At 40.6% G+C, this 21,638-nt stretch overlaps 1 protein-coding gene across 1 annotated transcript; it reads right to left on the bottom strand.

Moving 5' to 3' along the window:
• Positions 1 to 908: 908 nt before the first annotated feature.
• Positions 909 to 1,571, bottom strand: LOC138889862 (uncharacterized). The gene is made up of 2 exons (XM_070173201.1): positions 1,371 to 1,571; positions 909 to 1,250 (listed from the first exon to the last, which is right to left on the bottom strand). Exons 1-2 carry the CDS (start codon positions 1,569 to 1,571, stop codon positions 909 to 911), a joined length of 543 nt encoding a protein of 180 aa, XP_070029302.1.
• Positions 1,572 to 21,638: the final 20,067 nt, after the last annotated feature.

The raw sequence follows: 21,638 nt of genomic DNA, 5'->3' as shown, positions 1-21,638 counted from the left end.
GTTTGATCCTAAGACAAATATTTTGTGAAATCAAACTAGGAAATACAATGAATAACAAATAAGAAGATTACAACTCAACTACAAATGTACATAAACTCATTAAGAAACAGATCCTTAGTGGAGTTGTCTTCTTGTTCAGGACACACCAGTGACTTCAATGTCGGATGAACACTGTTATGCTTGATAGAATATCACTGAATGCACAAAAGTGTTGTATCTTACACCAGGTTGTTATATCACTAAAGATATCACAATAGATAGTGATGTAAATTCTTGGTGCACGCTTCTTCCCAATGAAAAGTGACTGTTGTACTGTCTGCACAACCACTTCTGTGCAGTTGCATTCCAGCTGGATAGTCGACTTGTACTTCTGTTAGAGAACACTAACGGACAGGATCCTAGTTGGGTTCCTCTTCTGTAATAGTTGCAAGATGGTCACTTTCTGCTGCTATGTTCCAACTGTACAATTGACATGTACTTTTGTTAGAGAGCCCTAAGGGATCAGGTCCCTGTTGTGTTCTTCTTTATAATTATTGCGGACAGTCATTGACTTGTACTTGTGTCGGAGAACCCTAAGGGACCAGGTCACCAAGTCCCTGTTGTGTTCCTCCCTGTGGTCTTTCATTCAGTTGCTGATTTTCAAACTTCGACAAGGTCACATGAAATGTATACTAGGTGGGCCAGGTTCTCTATTTGGTTCTTCACAATAAGTTTGTTAGATCATCAAAATATAAGAAGCATAAGGCCAAGACATTGAAAACCCATCAACTTGCAAGAACTTAAGCCCAACATATGTCGTTACAAGGTTATATAAAGCATAATGGATATGTACATTATTTGCATATCACCAATTTGTATTAAGGAAGACTATTCTCAAGCTATTGATTACCTCATAGAGCTGTTTCACCTTATAATGCGTCTTGCGTTCCCTTGGCATCCTTGTTATCTTCCTTTTGGAAAAGGTAAGGGTATTTAAACTTTATCTCCTCTTCTTCTTCCCCTATCATTTCTTCCATATTCTTGTTCATCCACAATACTTTGACGGAAGCTACATCTTTTGTTCTCAGCTTGCGGACTTGTCGATCTAATATAGCCACTAGTACTTTTTCATATGGTAGATCCTCTGTAACTTGTACATCTTTGATAGGAACGACTTGAGAAGGGTCTCCAATAAATTTCCTCAACATAGATACATGGAATACCGGATGGACAAATTCCAATTTGGATGGCAATTCTAACTCATAAGCAACCTGTCCAATTCGTCAAAGAATTTTATATGGACCGATATATTGCGGACTCAGCTTACCCTTCTTCCCAAAATGCATAACACCCTTTATCAGCAAGATCCTTAGGAAAACCCAATCACCAACCTCAAAATCCAGATCACGAAGTCGTACATCGGAATAAGACTTTTGCCTGCTTTGTGTCGTCTTCAGTCGTTCTTGTATCACTTTCACCCTCTCAATGTCTTGGTAAATTAAATCTGGCCCATATAATTCTGTTTCACTAACTTCAAACCATCCAACTGGTGATCTACATCTTCTCCCATATAGTGCTTCGTACGAAGCCATTTCAATACTGGAATGGTAGCTATTATTGTAGGCAAATTCTATGAGTGGTAGATGGTCATCCAAATTCCCATTGAAATCTAGAACACATGCTCGTATCATATCTTCAAGTGTCTGAATGGTACGTTCAACCTATCTGTTAGTCTGCAAATGAAATGCAGTGCTGAGATTCACTTGTGTGCCTAAACCCTTCTGAAAAGACCTCCAAAAGTTAGCTGTAAATTGAGCTCCTCGGTTTGATATAATAGATACTGGAACACCATGAAGCCTAAGAATCTCCTTGATATACAACTTCGCATAATCTGCCGTGTAAGTTGTCTTAACTAGCAGAAAATGGACACATTTTGTAAGTTGATCAACTATCACCAAGATAGAGTCAAACTTATGATAAGAGTGAGGTAATCCAACAATGAAGTCCATATTAATCACCTCCCATTTCCAGGTCGGAATCTCTATATTCTGAATCAATCCACCAGGTTTTTCATGCTCGATCTTTACTTGTTGAAAATTAGGACACTATGCTACAAATTCTGCAATAGACTTCTTCATGTTATCCCACCAATACTGCTCCTTAACATCATGATACATCTTTGTCGAGCCGGGATAGATGGAATATCGGGATTGACGAATCTCAAGCATAATCTTCTCTCGCAACCGTGCCACATTAGGTACTCATAATCGGCCTTGGTATATCAATGGCCCATCTTCTCTGATCTCGAAAACTGTAATCTTACACTATTGAATGCCCTCTCTCCATCTTACTAAGGTAGGATCTTCATATTGACGTGATTTTACCTCGACTACAAAGATGATTCTGTTGTATTATGTATAGTAATACCTTTGTTATCAGAGTCTAACAATCTGATTCTCATATTGGCCAGCTAGTGAATCTCTTTAGTCAACCCCCATCTACCTGCCTCAATATGTACTACGCTTCCCATTGACTTATGGATGAGAGCATCTGCCATAATATTGGCTTTACCAGGATGATACAATATCTCAACGTCGTAGTCTTTTAGTAATTCAAGCCACCTATGCTGCCTCAAATTCAACTGCTTTCTGCTTGAAGATGTATTGTAAACTCTTGTGATCTGTGTAGATGTCAACATGGACGCCGTATAAGTAGTGCCGCCATATTTTCAAAGCATATATTATTGCAGCCAATTCCAAATCAGGGGTTGGATAATTCTTTTCATGCTTCTTCAATTGTCTTGATGCATAAGCAATCACCTTCCCACGCTGCATCAATACACACCCCAAACCGATACCTAAGGCATCACAATATACCACATAACCTTCTATTCCTTCAGGGAGAGTGAGCACTGGTGCGGACTCCAATCGATTCTTTATCTCCTGAAAACTACATTTGAAAGCGTAAGACCATTGGAACTTAGTAGCTTTCCGTGTTAACTTAGTCAATGACACTGATATAGAGGATAAACCTTCTACAAACCGCCTATAATATCATGCTAGCCCTTGGAAGCTGCGGACTTCTGATGGTGTTGTAGGTCTTGGCCAATTCTTCACTGCATCAATCTTTTGAGTGTCGATACTAATACCCTCGTCAGATATCACATGGCCAAGAAATGTTTCTAAGTTCAGCCTGAATTCACATTTAGAGGGATTATCATGTAACTAACAATCCTGAAGCTTCTGTAATACTATCCACAAGTGGCCTGCATGTTCCGCCTCCGAACGATAATACACGAGAATGTCATCAATGAATACGATCACGAACACATCAAGAAGGGTCCTAAATACTATATTCATGTGACCCTTAAAAGTTTCTGGGGCATTTGTTAACCCGAACGACATAACTGAGAACTCAAAGTGTCCATATCTTGTCTGAAAGGTTGTCTTTTGAATATCTTTCTCCTTAACTCTCACCTGATGATATCCTGAACGGAAGTCAATCTTGTAGAAATACTTGGCACCCTGGAGTTGGTCAAAAAGGTTGTCAATCCTTAGAAGTGGCTACTTGTTCTTTATAGTAAACTTATTCAACAGTCGATAATCGATAAACATCCTTAACGACCCGTGTTTCTTCCGCACGAACAAAACTGGCGCACCCTAAGGTGAAGTGCTAGGCCTAATGAAGCCTTTATCCAGCAAGTTATTCAACTACGCCTTCAACTCTTGCAACTCTTCCGGGACCTTCTTGTATGGAGAAAAAGATATGGGTTGAGTGTCAGGAAACACATCAATGCTAAACTCAATCTCCCTTTCAGGAAGAAGGCCTGGGAGTTCATCTGGGAAAACATCTAGAAATTCATTGACCACAGGGATTTATTGTATAGTAGGTGGCTTCGCCTCCGCATCCCTAACACGAACAGGATGATAAATGTAACATTTTGAGATCACCTTCCTTGCCTTAAGATAGGAAACAAACCTACCTTTCAGCATTGCAGTGTCCCCCTTCCATTCAATGACGGGTTCACCAGGAAACTAAAACCTAACCATTTTTCATATGCGAGTCAACATTTGCATAGCATGAGGCTAACCGGTCCATTCCCGTTATCATATCAAAATCAACCATTTCTAACTCAAATAAATTCGCTGAGGTTTGACGACTACAAATCATAACAGTGCAACCTCTATATACCCTTATAACAATCAAAGAATCTCCTATCGGAGTAGATACTGCAAGTGGTTTACTTATCAGTTCAAGTTCAACGCCAAACTTATTAGCCACAAAGGGTGTAACATATGATAATGTAGATTCCGGATCAACCAATGCATACACATCATAAGAAAACATAGACAATATACCTGTAACAGCATCCAGAGATGACTCGAGATCCTATTGACCTACTAGAGTATAGGTTTGATTTTGATCACCACTCAAACTCGGCACTACGCCTCTACCTCTACCACGACTTGTCGACTGCTAAAAACCTCTCTCTAGAGGTCGAACTGATGAGGAAGAACCAAACATAGATATAGTCAGCTGAGCCATACCACCACTTCATCTGTTAGGGGAATCCCACATCATATGGCCATGCTGTCCACAAGAATAGCATGCATCAGAACCTCGATGGCACAGTCCAAAGTGGGCCTTGCTGCACTAATCATAATGTGGTGTTGGGGGTCTCGTGTGACTAGTATCCCTATGATATTGCGAGCCTGATGCCCGCGAACTCTAACTTACACCAGAATAGGTGAATTGTTCATATCGAGGCCTCTAAAACTGTGGAGGAGCACTAGTTTAGGTAGCATCGAACTCCTCAAATACTGGGGCCTGACACTGCCTCTAAAATCATCAGAATACCTTACAAATCTCTCCCTCTTATGTTGGCCCCTATCCTGCTCCCTATCTGCCCTTGCTGGTGCTTACGATCCTCTAGTGTCTGGGCATGAGCCTGAATATAGGAACTATCCATGCCCTCTATCAATGAGGCTGTCGTGCACTCATTTATCAGATGTGGTCCCAACCCATTCACAAACAGGTACACCCTATCATTCATCTCGGCCACCATATGAGGAGCATACCTTGCTAAAGAATCAAACTACATACTATACTCTTGCACACTCATATTACCTTGTCGAAGGTTAAAGAACTTATAAGTTCTAGCTCGTCGTATCTCAACTAGCAAGTAGTAACAAAGAAAGGCATCAAAAAATTCCTTCCACACAACTGGAGGAGTGTTCGGACCCTGGATCTTTCCCAACTATCATACCAGAAAACAGCTAAATCCCGTAACTGATAAGAAGCCAACTCTACTGCCTCCGTTTCACTAGCATACATAACTTGTATTGTACGATGAACCTGGTCAATAAAAGTCTACGGGTTCTCCTTGGGGTCTGATCAGGTAAACACTGGAGGATCTAAATTAATAAAACCACGAACTATCATACTAATTGGTTTATCACCAATACTGTTATTCTGCCTCTGAGCCTGGGCAACTACCAAGCTAGTCAACAACTGCACCGCACTCTGCATATTCTGGTCTGTAGTGCCAGATGGAGGAACTGGTGGTGCTGGGTGCCTTCTAATATCATTTGGAGGGGACAGAATAGATTAGGTATGAGACGACATCTCACTCTGAGCCTCACTTTGGCCTGCTCTGGCTTGGGGCACCTAACTGGTACCCTCTCCCGCAGTTGTTTCAAGCCGTCTACTAATCGCTTGCTTCCTAATCGAAGGCATCGCTGAAAGAAAACAAGGTGAATATTAGAGACGAACACTTACGACTCAATTCTACGCACGATCTAGATTCAGGAAGAAGGTAACCACCCTAGATGTCATGTAGACTCTTGATTATAAATGTGGTGTGCTACACATCCATAATCAAGACACTACTAGACACAGCACATAGACAGCCCCTACGACAGACTTGCTCTGATACCAAGTTTGACACAACCTAAACCAGAGGGTCATGACTAACACCCGGGCCATACTTACCGAGCACCAACGTACATTTATCTAACCTTCCTTATTATTTTTAAGGGCCGACGAGATCAATATAAATGGTAGACATGGATCCTGAACGACCAACAATGAAAGATAATGGCATGAACATACATAACATAGGATTACCAGACAATCAAGAAACTTTATATAAGGTATGAGCTACCACGCTGCCATGAAAGACTATACAACAAAAATCAGCCGACAAGTCATACCAAACTATACATGAGTCGACACCTGTCTATGAGCCTCTAAAGGAACATAAGTGCTGCAACATAGCCAAAACAGGGCCCCGACAAACCCATAATGTCTATAACAAAAATGCATACCAAGACCACGGCAAGTCCGGAGAAGGGATCTCTCCAATAACCGCTGAACTGGGCAGCCTACTGTGGTAGGGGAGTTGCGTCTACCCATCTATCAGGACCTGCAGCACGACATGCAACATCCACAAATAAGAGGGATGTCAGTACGAATAAATTACTTAGTATGCAAGGCAGGAAAGTATAAGTATGAATGGTAATGTAAATAAGGATAGAGAATATACAACCTATAACATATGGGTACCTCTATGGGCTACTGACATGAAATGCATGATACTGTCACGACCCCAGTTCGCCCTCTGTGAACTATCCAGACGGCACCTAGTCTCTACGACTATGTAAGCCTAACAAATGCGGAAAGAAACTAATATAAAACCAAAATAACAAAATGAAATAGTGTTTAAGATGCTGCCTGGTATATAACAAGAATCTCAACCTGACACTCCCAAAATCTGGAAACCCATGAATCACAAGCGAAGTGTTTACATAAAAAGCTCTAACTCCAAAAATATCTATCAACAAGAAAAATATAGAAGGGATATACTAGTACTGAGAATAGAAAGGGACTCTTCGGTCTGCGGATGCGACAGATATACCTCAAAGTCTCTATGAAAGTGACTCACCTCAAGGATGATAAGACTGAGTGGAAGTACATGGATCTGCACATGAAAAACATGCGCAGAAAAGGCTTGAGTACACCACAGCGGTACTCAGTAAGTGCCAAGCCTCACCTTTGTCAGGTATTGACTAGGAAGGTTAGGGCCTTACTGAGATTAAACGAAATATAATGTATAATAGTATAGAAAGATATAGTTTAACTAAGTGCAACAGTAAGAAATAACACAGAATAGAAAGAATAACATCAACTATAACAGAGACAAAATAATCACGAAAAGGAATACAGCTCAACACGGAGATAACAACTAGGGATATCTCAGTATCCCAAGGATCCCGTAGTATCCTCAAGATGTGTGATGGGGATCTCACAGTATCCCAAGGATCTCTTAGTATCCTCAACATATATGCTGGGGATCTCTCGGTATCCCAAGGATCTCTTAGTATCCTTAATATGTGCTGGGGATCTCTTGGTATCCCGCACTACAGTCCAAATCAATATATGTGTAGGGAAACTCTCGGGATACCGTCCTGAAGTATATATATATATATATGTGCAGGGGATCTCCCGGGATGCCGTCCCGTAGTCCCAAAGTAAACACGCAACAACAACACAAAGAACACTCAATTAAATTCAATTTCACACCAAGCTAAACAGGTATTTCTATCCTAGCGTGCTTCACATAGTCCAAATAACGCAATTTGAGCAAATACAACAATTAAGTCAATTAGACATGATTCTCTAAGCTAACAACAGACTTAAATTGCAAGTAGAATAAATAGGAAAGAAAAATACAATTAAAGTTACTTAATAAAAATAGTATTTTCAACAATTAGCACAAGTACGCACTCGTCACCTCACGTAAAAGGCATTTCAAATATCAAAAATACCAAATCCTAAGGGGAGGTTCCCCCACACAAGGTTAGACAAGCCACTTACCTCGAACCGGCTTAAAATTAACCCAAAACCAAGTTCTTGCCACGAGTACTCGACTCTAAATTGCCCAGATCTATTCAATTAAATTGCATAATATAAATATAACTTCAAGTAGCTGATTTCACAAATAAATTCTAAGCTAATACGCGAAATTAGGTAAAATAACCAAAATGCCCTCCGGGCCCACATCTCGGAATCGGGTAAAATTTACATTTTCAGAATCCTCATACTCTTACGAGTTTAACCATACCAAAATTATCCAAATCCAATGTCAAATACCCAATCAAAACTCGAAATTTAGGTCTAAGAACTTTCCCCCAATTTTCCACCATAAATTTGAAATTAAAGGATGGATTTAAGTGTAGATTCATGGAAATTAGTCTAAACAGAGTAGGAATTACTTACCCAAATCGCCCAGGTGAAAATCTCTTCAAAAATCACAATCTCCCGAGCTCCCAAGTCCAAAATATGAATTATGGCTTAAACCCTCGATTTTGAAATTTAAGTTCTACCTAGACGCATTCTTCTTCACGAACACGATGCACAAAATTCCACTGGCCAGTCTTCCTCATCGCGAACGCGTAGCTTACTCTGTTGGACCCTTCATGAATGCGAGGACTATGTCACGAATGCGAAGACCAAAGGGTCCATACCTTCGCGAACGCAGGACATCATTGCAGACGTGAAGCACGATTCAGCTGCTCCACCCCGATACTCTATGCGAATGCGAGACCCTCTCTCGAACGCGATGAATAATTTCTCTGCAACACAACAACAGAAAATCTGCAATCTTTCCAAGTCCAAAAATTGCCCGTTGAGCATCCGAAACACACCCGAGGCCCCCGGGACCTCAACCAAACATGCCAACCAATCCTGAAACATCAGTCAAACTTGTTCCAATATTCGGAACGCTCAAAACAACATCAAAACACCAATTTAACATCAAATTCAAGCCTAAGAACTCCAAAAACTCTCAAATTACGCTTTTGATCAAAAAGTTTATCAAACCTCGTCCGAATGACCTAAAATTTTGCAAGCACGCCACATTTAACTTTACGAAGCTACTCCAACTTTTAGAATTCCATTCTGACTCCGATATCAAAATCTCATTATCGAACTGGAAACTTCAAAAATTCAACTTTCGGCATTTCAAGCCTAAATAAGCTACGGACCTCCAAAACACAATCCGAACATGCCTCTAAGCGCAAAATCACCCAACGGAGCTAACGGAACTGACGCAATTCCATTTTGAGGCCGTCTTCACACTTCTTCAACTACGATCCAAATTCTAAAACTTAAGCTCTCATTTAGGACTAAGTGTCCCAAAACACTCCAAAACTCAAAACCAAACATCTCGGCGAATCAAAATAGCAGAAACAAACATAGGGAAAGTAGTTAATAGGGGATCGGAGCGTAAATTCTTAAAATAACCGACCGGGTCATTACAAATACTGACATATATATACATAATCTTTAAAAACACACACCTCTATGGGCATCATCATCATCATATCATACCTGGCCTCAAAGAGGACTTAGTAAAAACCTACTCAACTATTATAAGGCTCAGTAGAATCGTACCCAGCCACGTAGAGCTCGGTAAAACCCAACTAATCAGTGGTTGCACAATAGGTGTTGTACCCGACCGACTATAGCACGACTTGGTATAGTAAAATATATATATATATATATATATATATATATATATATATATAATGCATGCTCGACTCATGGAATCATGTTCTAAACCTTTCGGAGTAACGTAAGGTCGGTATACTCTGTACACGTTATTAGGACTAACTCTTCACTATAAACCTTATAAGAATCAAGAAGTACCAACAACATTGATAACATAAGAATAAGGGAAGAAACATCAACATCAATCGTTCCATAAGAGGGGAAACAATGTAAGTACTGCTAGCTTCTAAGAGTAGAGTATCTTTGGAAGCTCGTTCATTACATTATGTACAATCGGAGTCGTGCAAAAGAAGGAAAGGGATAGCCTCACATACCTTGTATATACAACCCAACCTCAAGCTATGAAAATGTCACAACTCCTTAGTCAACAATAGGAGAACTGACACTATCATTAACGTTTAAGAGTCGTAACTATTATGTACCGACCACAACTTATTTTACGATGAATCAGACAACACCTCCCCTATTTATATGACTTCCCACAAGCGAAAACAATCACCAAAAAGCCCAAACAACATCAATATTAATCATATTGAGCCTCCCAAAATAGTCCACCAATCGACAACATTACTACCAAGTCTTTCGATATATATTTCACAAGTTCTAGCTTCATTGACTTAGCCGCAACTTGGATAATATTAAATACATGTAGAGTAAGAGGTTCCTTACCTTTAGATAGAAATAAAAACTCCAATTTTACCTTAATTACCCACGAAATATCTCTCCAATGATGCCACAACAACAAGGAAGTGAAACTAGCAATTAATTAGAAGTGAAACTAGCAATTAATTAGAGTATTCTGTACTAGAATCACTTTAGAAGGCTTGAAATCACCTAGGGTTGATATTAAAAACTTGAGGGAGTATTTATAGAACATAACCCCCTTTAAACAACCTCCCACACTAGCCGGAACAACAAAAAAATGAGTACCAACAAGAAGGACAAGAAACTTAATAGCGCCATGGGATTCCCGACACTTGATTTGTGTTGTTTGCCCTTTGTTTGGGTATTGAATCTTGAGAGAACCCTGAGAGGGTGTTTCTAGGGTTCTAAAGTCTTAATATACTGAAAATTAATTACTTAAAATGGGTTCTAGGCATATTATATATATCCATATCTCTTAAACCTACTATGTGAGACCCATAGAGAGGTGCTTGGCGCAGTCTCGTAAAGATGCGAATATCTCTCTACTCCTATATCGTATCGATAAACGGTTAAATGCATTGGAAAATAGAATAATAGATCTTCAATTTGGTGGGTAGAACACCCCATAATTCAAAGTAAATTTGGAGAAAATCTTAGTAACATTTGATCTAAAGTTTAAGTAAAATTATGAACATAAGTTGCGACAACTTTTGTCGACATTTTTTTCATAACTCGTTTGTCCTCAAGACTTATGATACGGATATTATATGATTCAAATACCTTAAAACATGACCTGTTGAGTGTATTAAGCACCTATTGGTTTACCCAAAAATACGGCAGACAACATCCTTGATTCGTTTAACTTCTAATACTTATTAACCACCCTTATACACCTTTGAATCATTTAAGACCAATAGGATTAACTTCTTATCATCTCAAAGATAATCTCTTCTTGGATTTATGTTGACTAACTTATGAAATAAACTAACATACATGAATTTGGATTGTAACATGAGACATCTGATGACAAGCTATATTTTAGCAGTCTCACAATGTGCCAATATGCAAAACAGAGAACCAAAATAAAATAGCTTTAGATTTTCAAGTTAGCTTCTTCACGAAATGCATTGACATGCCCCTTGATGTTTCCAAAGATTATAAACACTCTAAACTGCTCATCACTTTTCTCCCACAATAAAGTTGTATCAGTGAATGTACAATAGTACATTGTCAAGTCAAAATTTGCCTCACATAAAAAATGAGATTTCCGTGATACTGCATCCAACCTACATAGCCAACAGAGCATACAAGACTATTGATTATATTATAAGTCATCTCATTTTTTGTATGAGAAATCAATAAAGTTGAAGGGGAAATGCAGAAAACTCCCTAAATCTTACTATTTCTATTGCTAGGCCATGTTGGTGTGGACTTTCATAAATGAACCTAACTAGATGATAGTCAATTGCATAAGTTTACCATGTTTAGCATGAACTCAAGTATAAACCATCAATTTGCAAATAAACAAATATCAACCAAATGTCATATCAATTAGTAAGACTTAACATGCCTACTTGTTCTGATAGGTTTACGTTTAAGTTTCAATGATGAAAATATTATCTTATGTTATATTTTCAGGAAAAACAAAAAAGAAAAGAATGAAGATGCTTAGCAAGATTGCTACTGGATTCAAAATAAGGAAAGAATGAAGGTTCAGTTACTGCATTAATGATCAATCAATAAGCAGATTGACTCGTCTTCAATCAAGGGAACTCAGATTGCCGATCATGGTCACTCCACTTTTGAAGATCGCGCTTGCGAATTAATATCTACTTGAATTCAGCTGTGACAAGGAAGGTCACATTCGAATTTGGGCCAGTCAAAGAGCAAGATTCGAAGAGGCACCCCTTGGGTCAAATTCCTTAATTAATGATCCCATGCCTCCAATTTTGAAAAGGACTCAATGACTCTTTTCTCTTATATAAGAAGGTTTCTCTCTCAAGAAGAAGACCACGCAACTACACAAACTATATTCCCAAATCTGTCTACTTCTTAGTTCAAACACTGTAATTCTAAGTTATCATTGTCTCAAAAGATAGAGAGATTTAGAATACAAAAGAAAGTTGTGTCAACTGATTAGAACTCAAGTACTGATATTGTACGTTGGTGGTAAACGTGAAAAAAACATCAATATTGTAACTTTGTTCAAAGATCTTAAGGGAACCCTTATGACCCATGGAAAACTGGATGTAAGTTCAACAACGGTACCGACCCAGTATAAATTGTGTGTGCCTTACTATTTCTTTTTACTTCTTTCACTCTTTCTCTATTGAAGTTAGTCAACTAATACTTATATAAGTCTACCAATTTTAATTAGTAAAAAATTTGTCCCCCCCCCCGCCTGTACTTTCATGTTCAACTAAACACACTACTCGTATTAAAGATTAACATAGAAGAAGTTCTCAAACAAATCCATCCATTAAACATGCTATATCTATAAAATTAGTTAGAAAAACAACTTGAATCTCATTCATGATTTTAATTTTAAATAACAGATAGATTAGGACATATCTAAATAGCAGCAAACAAATCTTAAAAGGCCAAATAAAGGTTGGGAATAACTACGATATGGAATTCAGCTATGAATTGAGATGAAAACAACAACAAACATCAGAGATCCCGGCTGAATACACCTCAGAATCCCAGAAATATAGAAGAAAATGCTTTCGAATCCACATAACCAAAGCTTTTTTTCCTTTTTGTTTTTGAATTGTTTGGAGTGCAAAAATCAATCTAAACTTTATTGTTTTCCTTGGTTTTTAGAGCTTTGTTTTTTTAGATCTGAGATTCAAATTCTTAATTCAGAACTTGCTTCTAGCTTTTCTGATGTGTGATGTGCATGAGAGGAGAATGAGGAGAAGAGAGTGTATACAGATGAGAGGAGTGAGAGAGGTCTGGCGGCTAGGGTTTTTAGGAAGGCAGGAGGGTTCATTTGGAGATGATAGGGGGAATAAGGGCTCCAACGCTAGGGTTTTTTGGAAATTTTGGGGAGTCCCTTTGTGACAAAGGGGAAAGGGGTCGTATATGTTAGAGATGAATAAGAGGGGACGTCATTTTGGTAAAGGGGTTGTATATGTTAGATATGAAGAAGAGGCAACATAGTTTTAGTCCAGACGTCGATGTTGAGGGGATGGGCTAGGCGTGTGGGCTGAAATGGGTATAGGGCAAAACTGAGCAGGTATTTGGGCTTGAATGGGCAGCCTAATTCAATTGTAAAGTCAGCAAGCATGTTTTCTCTTTTTTCTTTGTATTATATTTCAAAATTAACCACTTAATTAAACTCTCTAATTGTAAAACCTAATTTGCAAAATTAACCTAATAACCTATTTTTATACAATTAACTAATTCATTTAGCTAACAAATGCATGTGGAGTTACTAATGTATTTTCTGGAATTTTAGTATTTTACAAATTCAATTAATTATTCAATTAAAATTTAAAAATGTAAAGATTCAAATATTTTTGTATTTTCTTTAGGATTTAAAATTCAACTTAAAATGCATCAAACATGAGTACGTACAAAGCAAACTAAGTAAAAAATATAGAGAAATTGTTAAAATTTTATAAAATAATTTAAAGCTATTTTTTGGAATTTTTTAGGAGTACTTTTATATTAGGGCAAAAATTAGGTGTTCACATCATGGTTAATTCCCTTTCCTCAGTAGTCGATTGTTCTGTTGAAGAAGATTCCTGGATGTGCGGTTAGGTGATTTTATGTTAATTTGATTCGCCGAGATGTTCGGTTTTGAGTTTCGGAGAGTATTGGGAAACTTAGCCCCTAAATGAGAGCTTAAGTGTTGGAAAGTTGACCGTAGTCGAAATAGTTTGAAGACATCCTCGAAATAGAAATCTGATGGTTCTGTTAGCTCCGTTAGGTGATTTTGGGGTTAGGAGCGTGTTCAGATTGTGTTTTGGAGGTCTGTAGCTAATTTAAGCTTGAAATGCCGAAGTTAAATTTTTGAAGTTTTCGGTCCGATGGTGAGATTTTGATCCGATGGTCGGAATGGAATTCTGAAAGTTGCAGTAGTTCCATCATGCCATTTGGGATGTGTGTGTAAAATTTCAGTTCATTCGGACGTGGTTTGGTTAGGTTTTTGATCGAAAGCATATTTTGAGGAAAAAATGGAGTCCTTAGGCTTAAATCCTCGATCAATTCGAGTTTCCGATGTTGTTTTAGGTCTTTTAAGGATTGGTACAAGTTTGAATAAGGTATTAGGTGATATTGGTGCTATTGTTTGAGGTCCCGTAGGCCTCAGGCTGATTTCAGATGGTTGACAGAAGAATTTTGAAGTTGAAGAGTTGCAGATTTTCTTGCTGCTTCTGGTATTTTCGCATCTGCGGTTTAAGGATCGCAGATGCGGTACCACATTGAGGCTTTGGAGACCGCTGAAGCGGAATTTGGGTGTCCATTCAGTGTCCGCAGATGCAGTTTCGCATCTACGAAAGTAGTATCGCAGATGCGGCTCCTGTGCCATTTAATGAAAGTTGCAGATGTGACCAATGTTCCGCAGATATGGTCCCTTGACTGCAGATGCGGAAATCACTGGGCTGAAATATGAAATTCAACGGTTTAGTTTCAAAAGCTAGAAAAATCAAATTGGAGCTCGGGAGAGGGCGATTTTTAGAGGGATTTGAAGAGAAGATCATTGGGTAACGATTCTTTACCCCTTTCTAGTTATATTCCATCAATCTATAGTTAATTTCATCATCTAAATTCATATTGGGGATTAAAAATTGGGAAAAATTGGAAGAAACTTCTTAAGCCGAATTATTGAGTTTTGAATGGGTTCTTGACATCCGATTTGAGAGATTTTTATACGGTTAGACTCGTGAGAGTACGAGGTTTCTAAAAATGTTAATTTCACCCAATTTTGAGACGTTGACCTGAGGGTCGTTTTGGTCATTTTACCTAATTTCGTGTCTTAGCTTTGAATTAAATCGTAGAATCAGTTGCTTGAGATATTATTTACGGTATTTAATTGAATTGAATATATTTGGGCCATATGGAGTTGGATACTCATGGCAAACGTGTGGTTTCGAGTTGATTTTGGAGCCGGTTCGAGGTAAGTGGCTTGTCTAACCTTGTGTGGGGGACCTTCCCCTTAGGATATGATATATTTGGTAATTGAGATGCCTTGTACGTGAGGTGACGAGTGCATACTCGAGCTAATTGTTGAAAATCCTATTTTACTTTAAGTATTTCAATTGAGTTCCTTTTTCCTGCTTTATTCTACTTGCGAATTTAGCCTGTTATAGTTTAGAAAGCATGTTTAGTTGATTTGATTGCCTATCTGCTTAAACTGCCTTAATTGCATTACGTGAAGCATGTTAGGCTAGAATTAACTGTTAATTGGTACGAAATTTTGCATTTAATTGTGTATTCTTGTGTTGCTTCTATGTGTTTTTAATTTGGGACTACGAGACGACATCCTGGGAGATCCCCTGTACGTATTTATGATCTGGACCGAGATGCGGGATACCAAGAGATCCATGGCAAGTATATTGAGGATACCAAGAGATCCCTAGCATTATTGAGGAAACCAAGAGATCCTCGGGATACCAAGAGATCCCTAGCATATATTGAGGATCCCAAGAGATCCTCGGGATACCAAGAGATCCCTAGCATACATTGAGGATACCGAGAGATCCTCAGGATACCAAGAGATCCCTAGCATTATTAAGGATACCATGAGATCCTCGGGATACCAAGAAATCCCTAGCATATATTGAGGATACCAAGAGATCCCTAGCATACATTGAGGATACCGAGAGATCCTTGGGATACTAAGAGATCCCTGGCATATATTAAGGGTACTAAGAAATCCTCGGGATACTGAGAGATCCCCGGTTATCATCCTTGTTATGAGTGGTACTTCTTGGTGTTTTCCATTATTTCTGTTTCTGTTATTGTACTCCTTATTACCCTGTGTAGATTCTTACTGTAGATTTCAACTGTACTGCTTATCTTATACTGTCATATCTCATATTCTCTATATTTATTTAAACTCAGTAGGGCCCTGACCTTCCTCATCACTACCCAACCGAGGTTAATCTTGGCACTTCCTGAGTACCGCTGTGGTGTACTCATGCCCCTTCTGCGCATGTTTTTCCATTTGCAGATCAGGTACCGCTAATCAGGCCTACTATCATTGAGAGAGGCGACTACTTAGAGACTCTGAGATATATCTTCCACGTCCGCAGACCAAGGAGTCCCTTTTCTATTCCTGCCTGTAGTATTTTGCCCTTCTGTACTTTTCTGTTCTTTATTAGAAATTCTGGAGTTAGAGCTATGTAATATTTCGTTTCTTAGCTTGTGATTCATGGGTTTCCGGGTCTTGGATTTATGTTTGGTGTTGAAATTTAAACATGGTGTATGCCGAGCGGTACATTTACACATTGTTATTGCTTTATTTCTGTTTTTAAATTGTTTTACGTCCGCAAGTTTGGTTTTCTTTCGCAAAGTTAGGCTTACCTAGTCGTAGAGATTAGGTGCCGTCACGATGGTTCACGGAGGGCAAACCAGGGTTGTGACAAGTTGGTATTAGAGCTCTAGGTTCATAGGAGTCATGGATCACAAGCCGGTTTATAGAGTCTCGTTGATCGGTAAAGAGACATCTGTACTTATCTACGAGTGGCTATGTAACTGTTAGGAAAATTCCCCTTCATTTGATTTCCTTGTCGTGCGATAATTTTTGACATCACAATTCTAAACTTCTGTCTTCTATTCTCTCACAGATGGTGAGGACACGTGCTACCCAAGACGATCAGGCACCCGCGCCCCCTACTGTAGCCTTTAGAGGCCGGGGTCGGGGTAAAGGTCGAGGATGCAAACGTGGTGCAGCCAGAGCACCTGCGCGAGCTGCCGCCGAGGTACCACCAGCAGATCCAGCCAGAGCCCAAGCACCTGACACGCCTACTGCTACTACTATCACAACTCTCTAGGAGACTCTGGCATAGTTCATGAGTATGTACACCACCTTGGCTCAGGCAGGGCTACTTCCCCTTACTGCAGCCACATCCTAGGCCGAGGGAGGAGCATAGACACCCGCCGCCCGCACTCCTGAGCAATGAGTGCATTTTGAGCAGGTCTTAGAGATCATTCCAGCACCGCCTGCAATGCCAGTTCATCCCGAGGATGGGGAAGCTGCTTCAGAGGATGAGTAGCGGAGACTTGAGAGGTTTAAGAAGTATGATCCTCCGGTATTCAGTGGACTAGCATCAGATGATGCCATGGGATTTCTGTAGGAGTGCCATCATATCCTTCGCACTATGGGTATATCAGGATCGAGCGGGGTTTTTTTCACTGTTTTCTAGCTTCAGGGATCTACCTATGAGTGGTGGCGCACCTATGAGTTAGACAGTCCATATAAGGCTGCTTCACTAACTTGGATTCAGTTCTCAAAGTTGTTCCTGAGAGAGTTTGTTCCTTAGAGCCTCAGGGACGCGTGGCGTGTAGAGTTTGAGCATTTGCGCCAAGGCTCTATAAGTGTTTCAGAGTATGCTATCCGTTACACCAGATTGGCTAGGCATGCACCAACCTTGGTTTCCACTGTTCGCGAGAGGGTTCGCCGGTTTATTGAGGGGCTCACTCCCAGCATCCGGTCTAGCATGGCTTGTGAGTTGGAGATAGACATCTCTTATCAGCAGGTGGTGAGAATTACTAGGAGGATTGAGGGTATGCATGCTAGGGAGAGAGAGGAGAGGGAGGTCAATAGGTCTCGAGAGTCAGGCCATTATTCTAGTGACCGTACCCTAGATTGCGGTTGTCATAGTAGGGGTTATATGAGCCGGCCCATTCATTTAGCTCTTCCAACAGGCAGCAGTGCTCCAGCTCCTCCTAGGCCTCAAGAGCCGTATTATGCACCTCCGGTTTCTAGCGTGCCTCCTGCCTGGGGTGTTTTCAGAGGCCAGTTCAGTAGACCTGGCCCTAGCTAGTAACAACCACCACGTCATCCTAGAGCGTGTTTTGAGTGTTGTGACACATGCTACGTGGTGAGAGATTGCCCTAGATTTGGGAGGAGTGCACCTCCACAGACTTCCCTACCACAGTGCGACCAACAGAGTTCTCAGGTTATGGTTACAGCTCCAGTTGCTACCCCACTTGCTCAGCCAGCTAGAAGTGGAGGTCGGGGAGCTAGAGGTTGCCCTAGAGGGGGAGGCGAGGCTTGATACCATGCCTTCTCTGCCCATACCGAGGCTGCTGCCTCTGACTCTGTCATCACAGGTATTATATCAGTCTATCACAAAGATGCATCAGTTCTATTCGATCTAGGCTCTACTTATTCTTATGTCTCTTCCCATTTTGCTCCACATTTGGGGGTATCTCGGGATTCTTTGAGTTACCATGTTTATGTTTCTACTTATGTGGGAGATTCTCTCATTGTGGACCACGTTTATCGGTCGTGTTTAGTTGCTCTTAGTGGTTTTGAGACTAGAGCCAATTTATTATTACTCAACATGGTTGATTTTAATATTATCTTGGGCATGGACTGGTTGTCTCCCCGTTATTTTATTCTTGGTTGTCACGCCAAAACCGTGACGCTGACTATGCTAGGTGTACCACGTGTTGAGTGGAGAAGTACATTAGATTACACCCCCAGTAGAGTTATTTCTTTCCTTATGGCCCAGCGTATGGTTGAGAAGGGTGTGGCGCATATTTAGCTTATGTAATAGATGTCAGTATTAATACCCCTTCTGTCGACTCAGTCCCTGTAGTATAGGATTTTTTCGATGTGTTTCCAGCTGACCTTCCAGGCATGCCGCTTGATAGAGATATTTATTTTGGCATTGATCTGTTGCCGGATACTCAGACCATTTCTATCCCTCCATATCGTATGGCTCCTCCTGAGTTGAAGGAGTTAAAGGATCAGTTACAGGAATTGCTTGATAAGGGTTTTATTTGGCCCAGTGTATCACCTTGGGGTACTCCTGTCTTGTTTTTGAAGAAAAAGGATGGTTCCATGCGTATGTGTATTGATTATCTCCAGTTGAACAAGGTTACAGTGAAGAACCGTTATCCTTTGCCTTGTATTGATGATCTGTTTGGCCAACTTCAGGGCGCACGGGTGTTTTCTAAGGTTGATTTGCCTTCAGATTACCATCAGTTGAAGATTCGGGAGCCAGATATCCCGAAGACTACTTTCAGGACTTGGTATGGTCATTACGAGTTCCTTGTTATGTCATTTGGGCTGACCAATGCCCCAACAGCTTTTATGCATTTGATGCATAGTATGTTCCGTCCATATCTTGACTCGTTCGTCATTGTTTTTATTGATGATATACTGGTGTATTCCTGAAGTCGGGAAGATCATGAGTAGCACCTGAGGACCGTGCTCGAAACTCTGAGAGAGAAGAAGTTATATGCAAAATTCATGAAATGTGAGTTTTGGTTGGATTCAGTGGCATTCTTAGGCCACGTGGTATCGAGTGTGAGCATTCAGGTGGATCCGAAAAATATAGAGGTCATGCAGAGTTGGCCCAGACCATCCTTAGCTATGGAGATCCGCAGTTTCCTTGGTTTGGCGGGTTACTACCATCATTTTGTGGAGGGGTTTTCATCGATTGCAACCCCTATGACTAGGTTGACCCAGAAGGGTGCTCCGTTTCATTGGACGGAGGAGTGTGAGGCGAGCTTTCAGAAGCTCAAGACACTTTTGACCACAACCCCAATTTTGATACTGCCTATAGGTTCGGGGTCTTATACAGCCTATTGTGATGCCTCGAGGGTTGGACTTAAAGCAGTGTTGATGTAGGACGGTAGGGTGATTGCCTACGCGTCCAGACAGTTGAAGATACATGAGAAGAACTACCCTGTCCACGACCTTGAGTTAGCTGCCACTGTTCACGCTTTGAAGATTTCGCACTATTATCTATACGGGGTTCCCTATGAGATTTATACTGACCATTGGAGCTTGCAGCACTTGTTCTAGCAAAAGGATCTAAATTGCGCCAGAGGAGGTGGTTGGAGTTGCTAAAGGACTATGATATCACTATTTTGTATCACCCGGGAAAGGCCAATGTGGTGGCCGATGCTTTGAGTCATCGGGCAGAGAGTTTTGGGAGTTTGGCTTATTTACTAGCATCAGAGAGGCCTATGGCGATAGATGTTCAAGCCTTAGCCAGCCAGCTTGTGAGATTGGATCTTTTAGAGCCCAGCCGGGTTCTAGCTTGCATGGTTTCTCGGTCGTCTTTATTTAATCGCATCAGGGAGCGGCCGTATGATGACCCTCATTTACTTGTCCTCAAGGACAAGGTTTAGTATGGTGATGCTAGGGAGGTGACTATTGGTGATGATGGGGTATTGAGGATGCATGGTCAGATTTGTGTACCCAATGTCGATGGGCTTTGAAAGTTGATTATAGAGGAGACCTATAGATCGCGGTATTCCATTCATCCAGGTAACGCGAAGATGTATCAGGATTTGAGAGAACACTATTGGTGGAGGCGGATGAAGAAAGATATAGTTGGATTTGTAGCTCGGTGTCTCAATTGTCAGCAGGTGAAGTATGAGCACCAGAGACCGGGTGGGTTGCTTCAGCAGATAGAGATTCCAGAGTGGAAGTGGGAGCGGATCACCATGGACTTTGTAGTTGGGCTCCCACAGACTTTGAAGAAGTTTGATGCTATTTGGGTGATTGTGGATCAGCTGACCAAGTCCACTCATTTCATTCTTGTGTGTACTACTTATTCTTCGGAGCGGTTGGCGGTGATTTATATTCGGGAGATTGTTCATCTGCATGGTATTCTAGTTTCCATCATTTCAGATAGAGGTACCCAATTCACATCATGGTTCTGGAGGGCCGCTCAGCATGAATTAGGTAATCGGGTAGAGTTGAGTACAACATTTCACCCTCAGACGGACGGACGTCTAAGCGCACTATTCAAATTCTTAAGTATATGTTCCGTGCTTGTGTGATTGAGTTTGGAAATTCTTGGGATCAGTTCTTGCCATTGGCGGAGTTTGCTTACAAACACAGCTATCAGTCCAACATTCAGATGACACCATATGAGGCTTTATATGGTAGGCGGTGCAGATCTTTGGTGGGTTGGTTTGAGCCGGGTGAGGCCAGACTACTGGGAACAGACTTGGTTCAGGATGCTTTGGAGAAGGTTAAAGTGATTCAAGATAGACTCCGTACAGCCCAGTCCAGACAAAAGAGTTACGCGGACCGGAAGGTTCGCGATGTTTCCTATATGGTTGGAGAGTGGGTTCTACTTAGGGTCTCGCCTATGAAGGGCGTTATGAGGTTCAGGAAGAAAGGGAAGCTGAGTCCCAGGTTTATTGGCCCTTTTGAGATATTGAGGCGTGTTGGGAAGGTTGCTTATGAGCTGGCCTTACCCCCCAGCTTGGCAGGAGTTCATCCGGTATTTCATGTTTCGATGCTC

Source organism: Nicotiana sylvestris, chromosome 4, assembly GCF_000393655.2.
Source record: "Nicotiana sylvestris chromosome 4, ASM39365v2, whole genome shotgun sequence".
NCBI classification, from domain to species: domain Eukaryota; kingdom Viridiplantae; phylum Streptophyta; class Magnoliopsida; order Solanales; family Solanaceae; genus Nicotiana; species Nicotiana sylvestris.
Note: the sequence above shows the minus strand (reverse complement) of the source record. Positions and strands in the feature narration are given on the sequence as shown.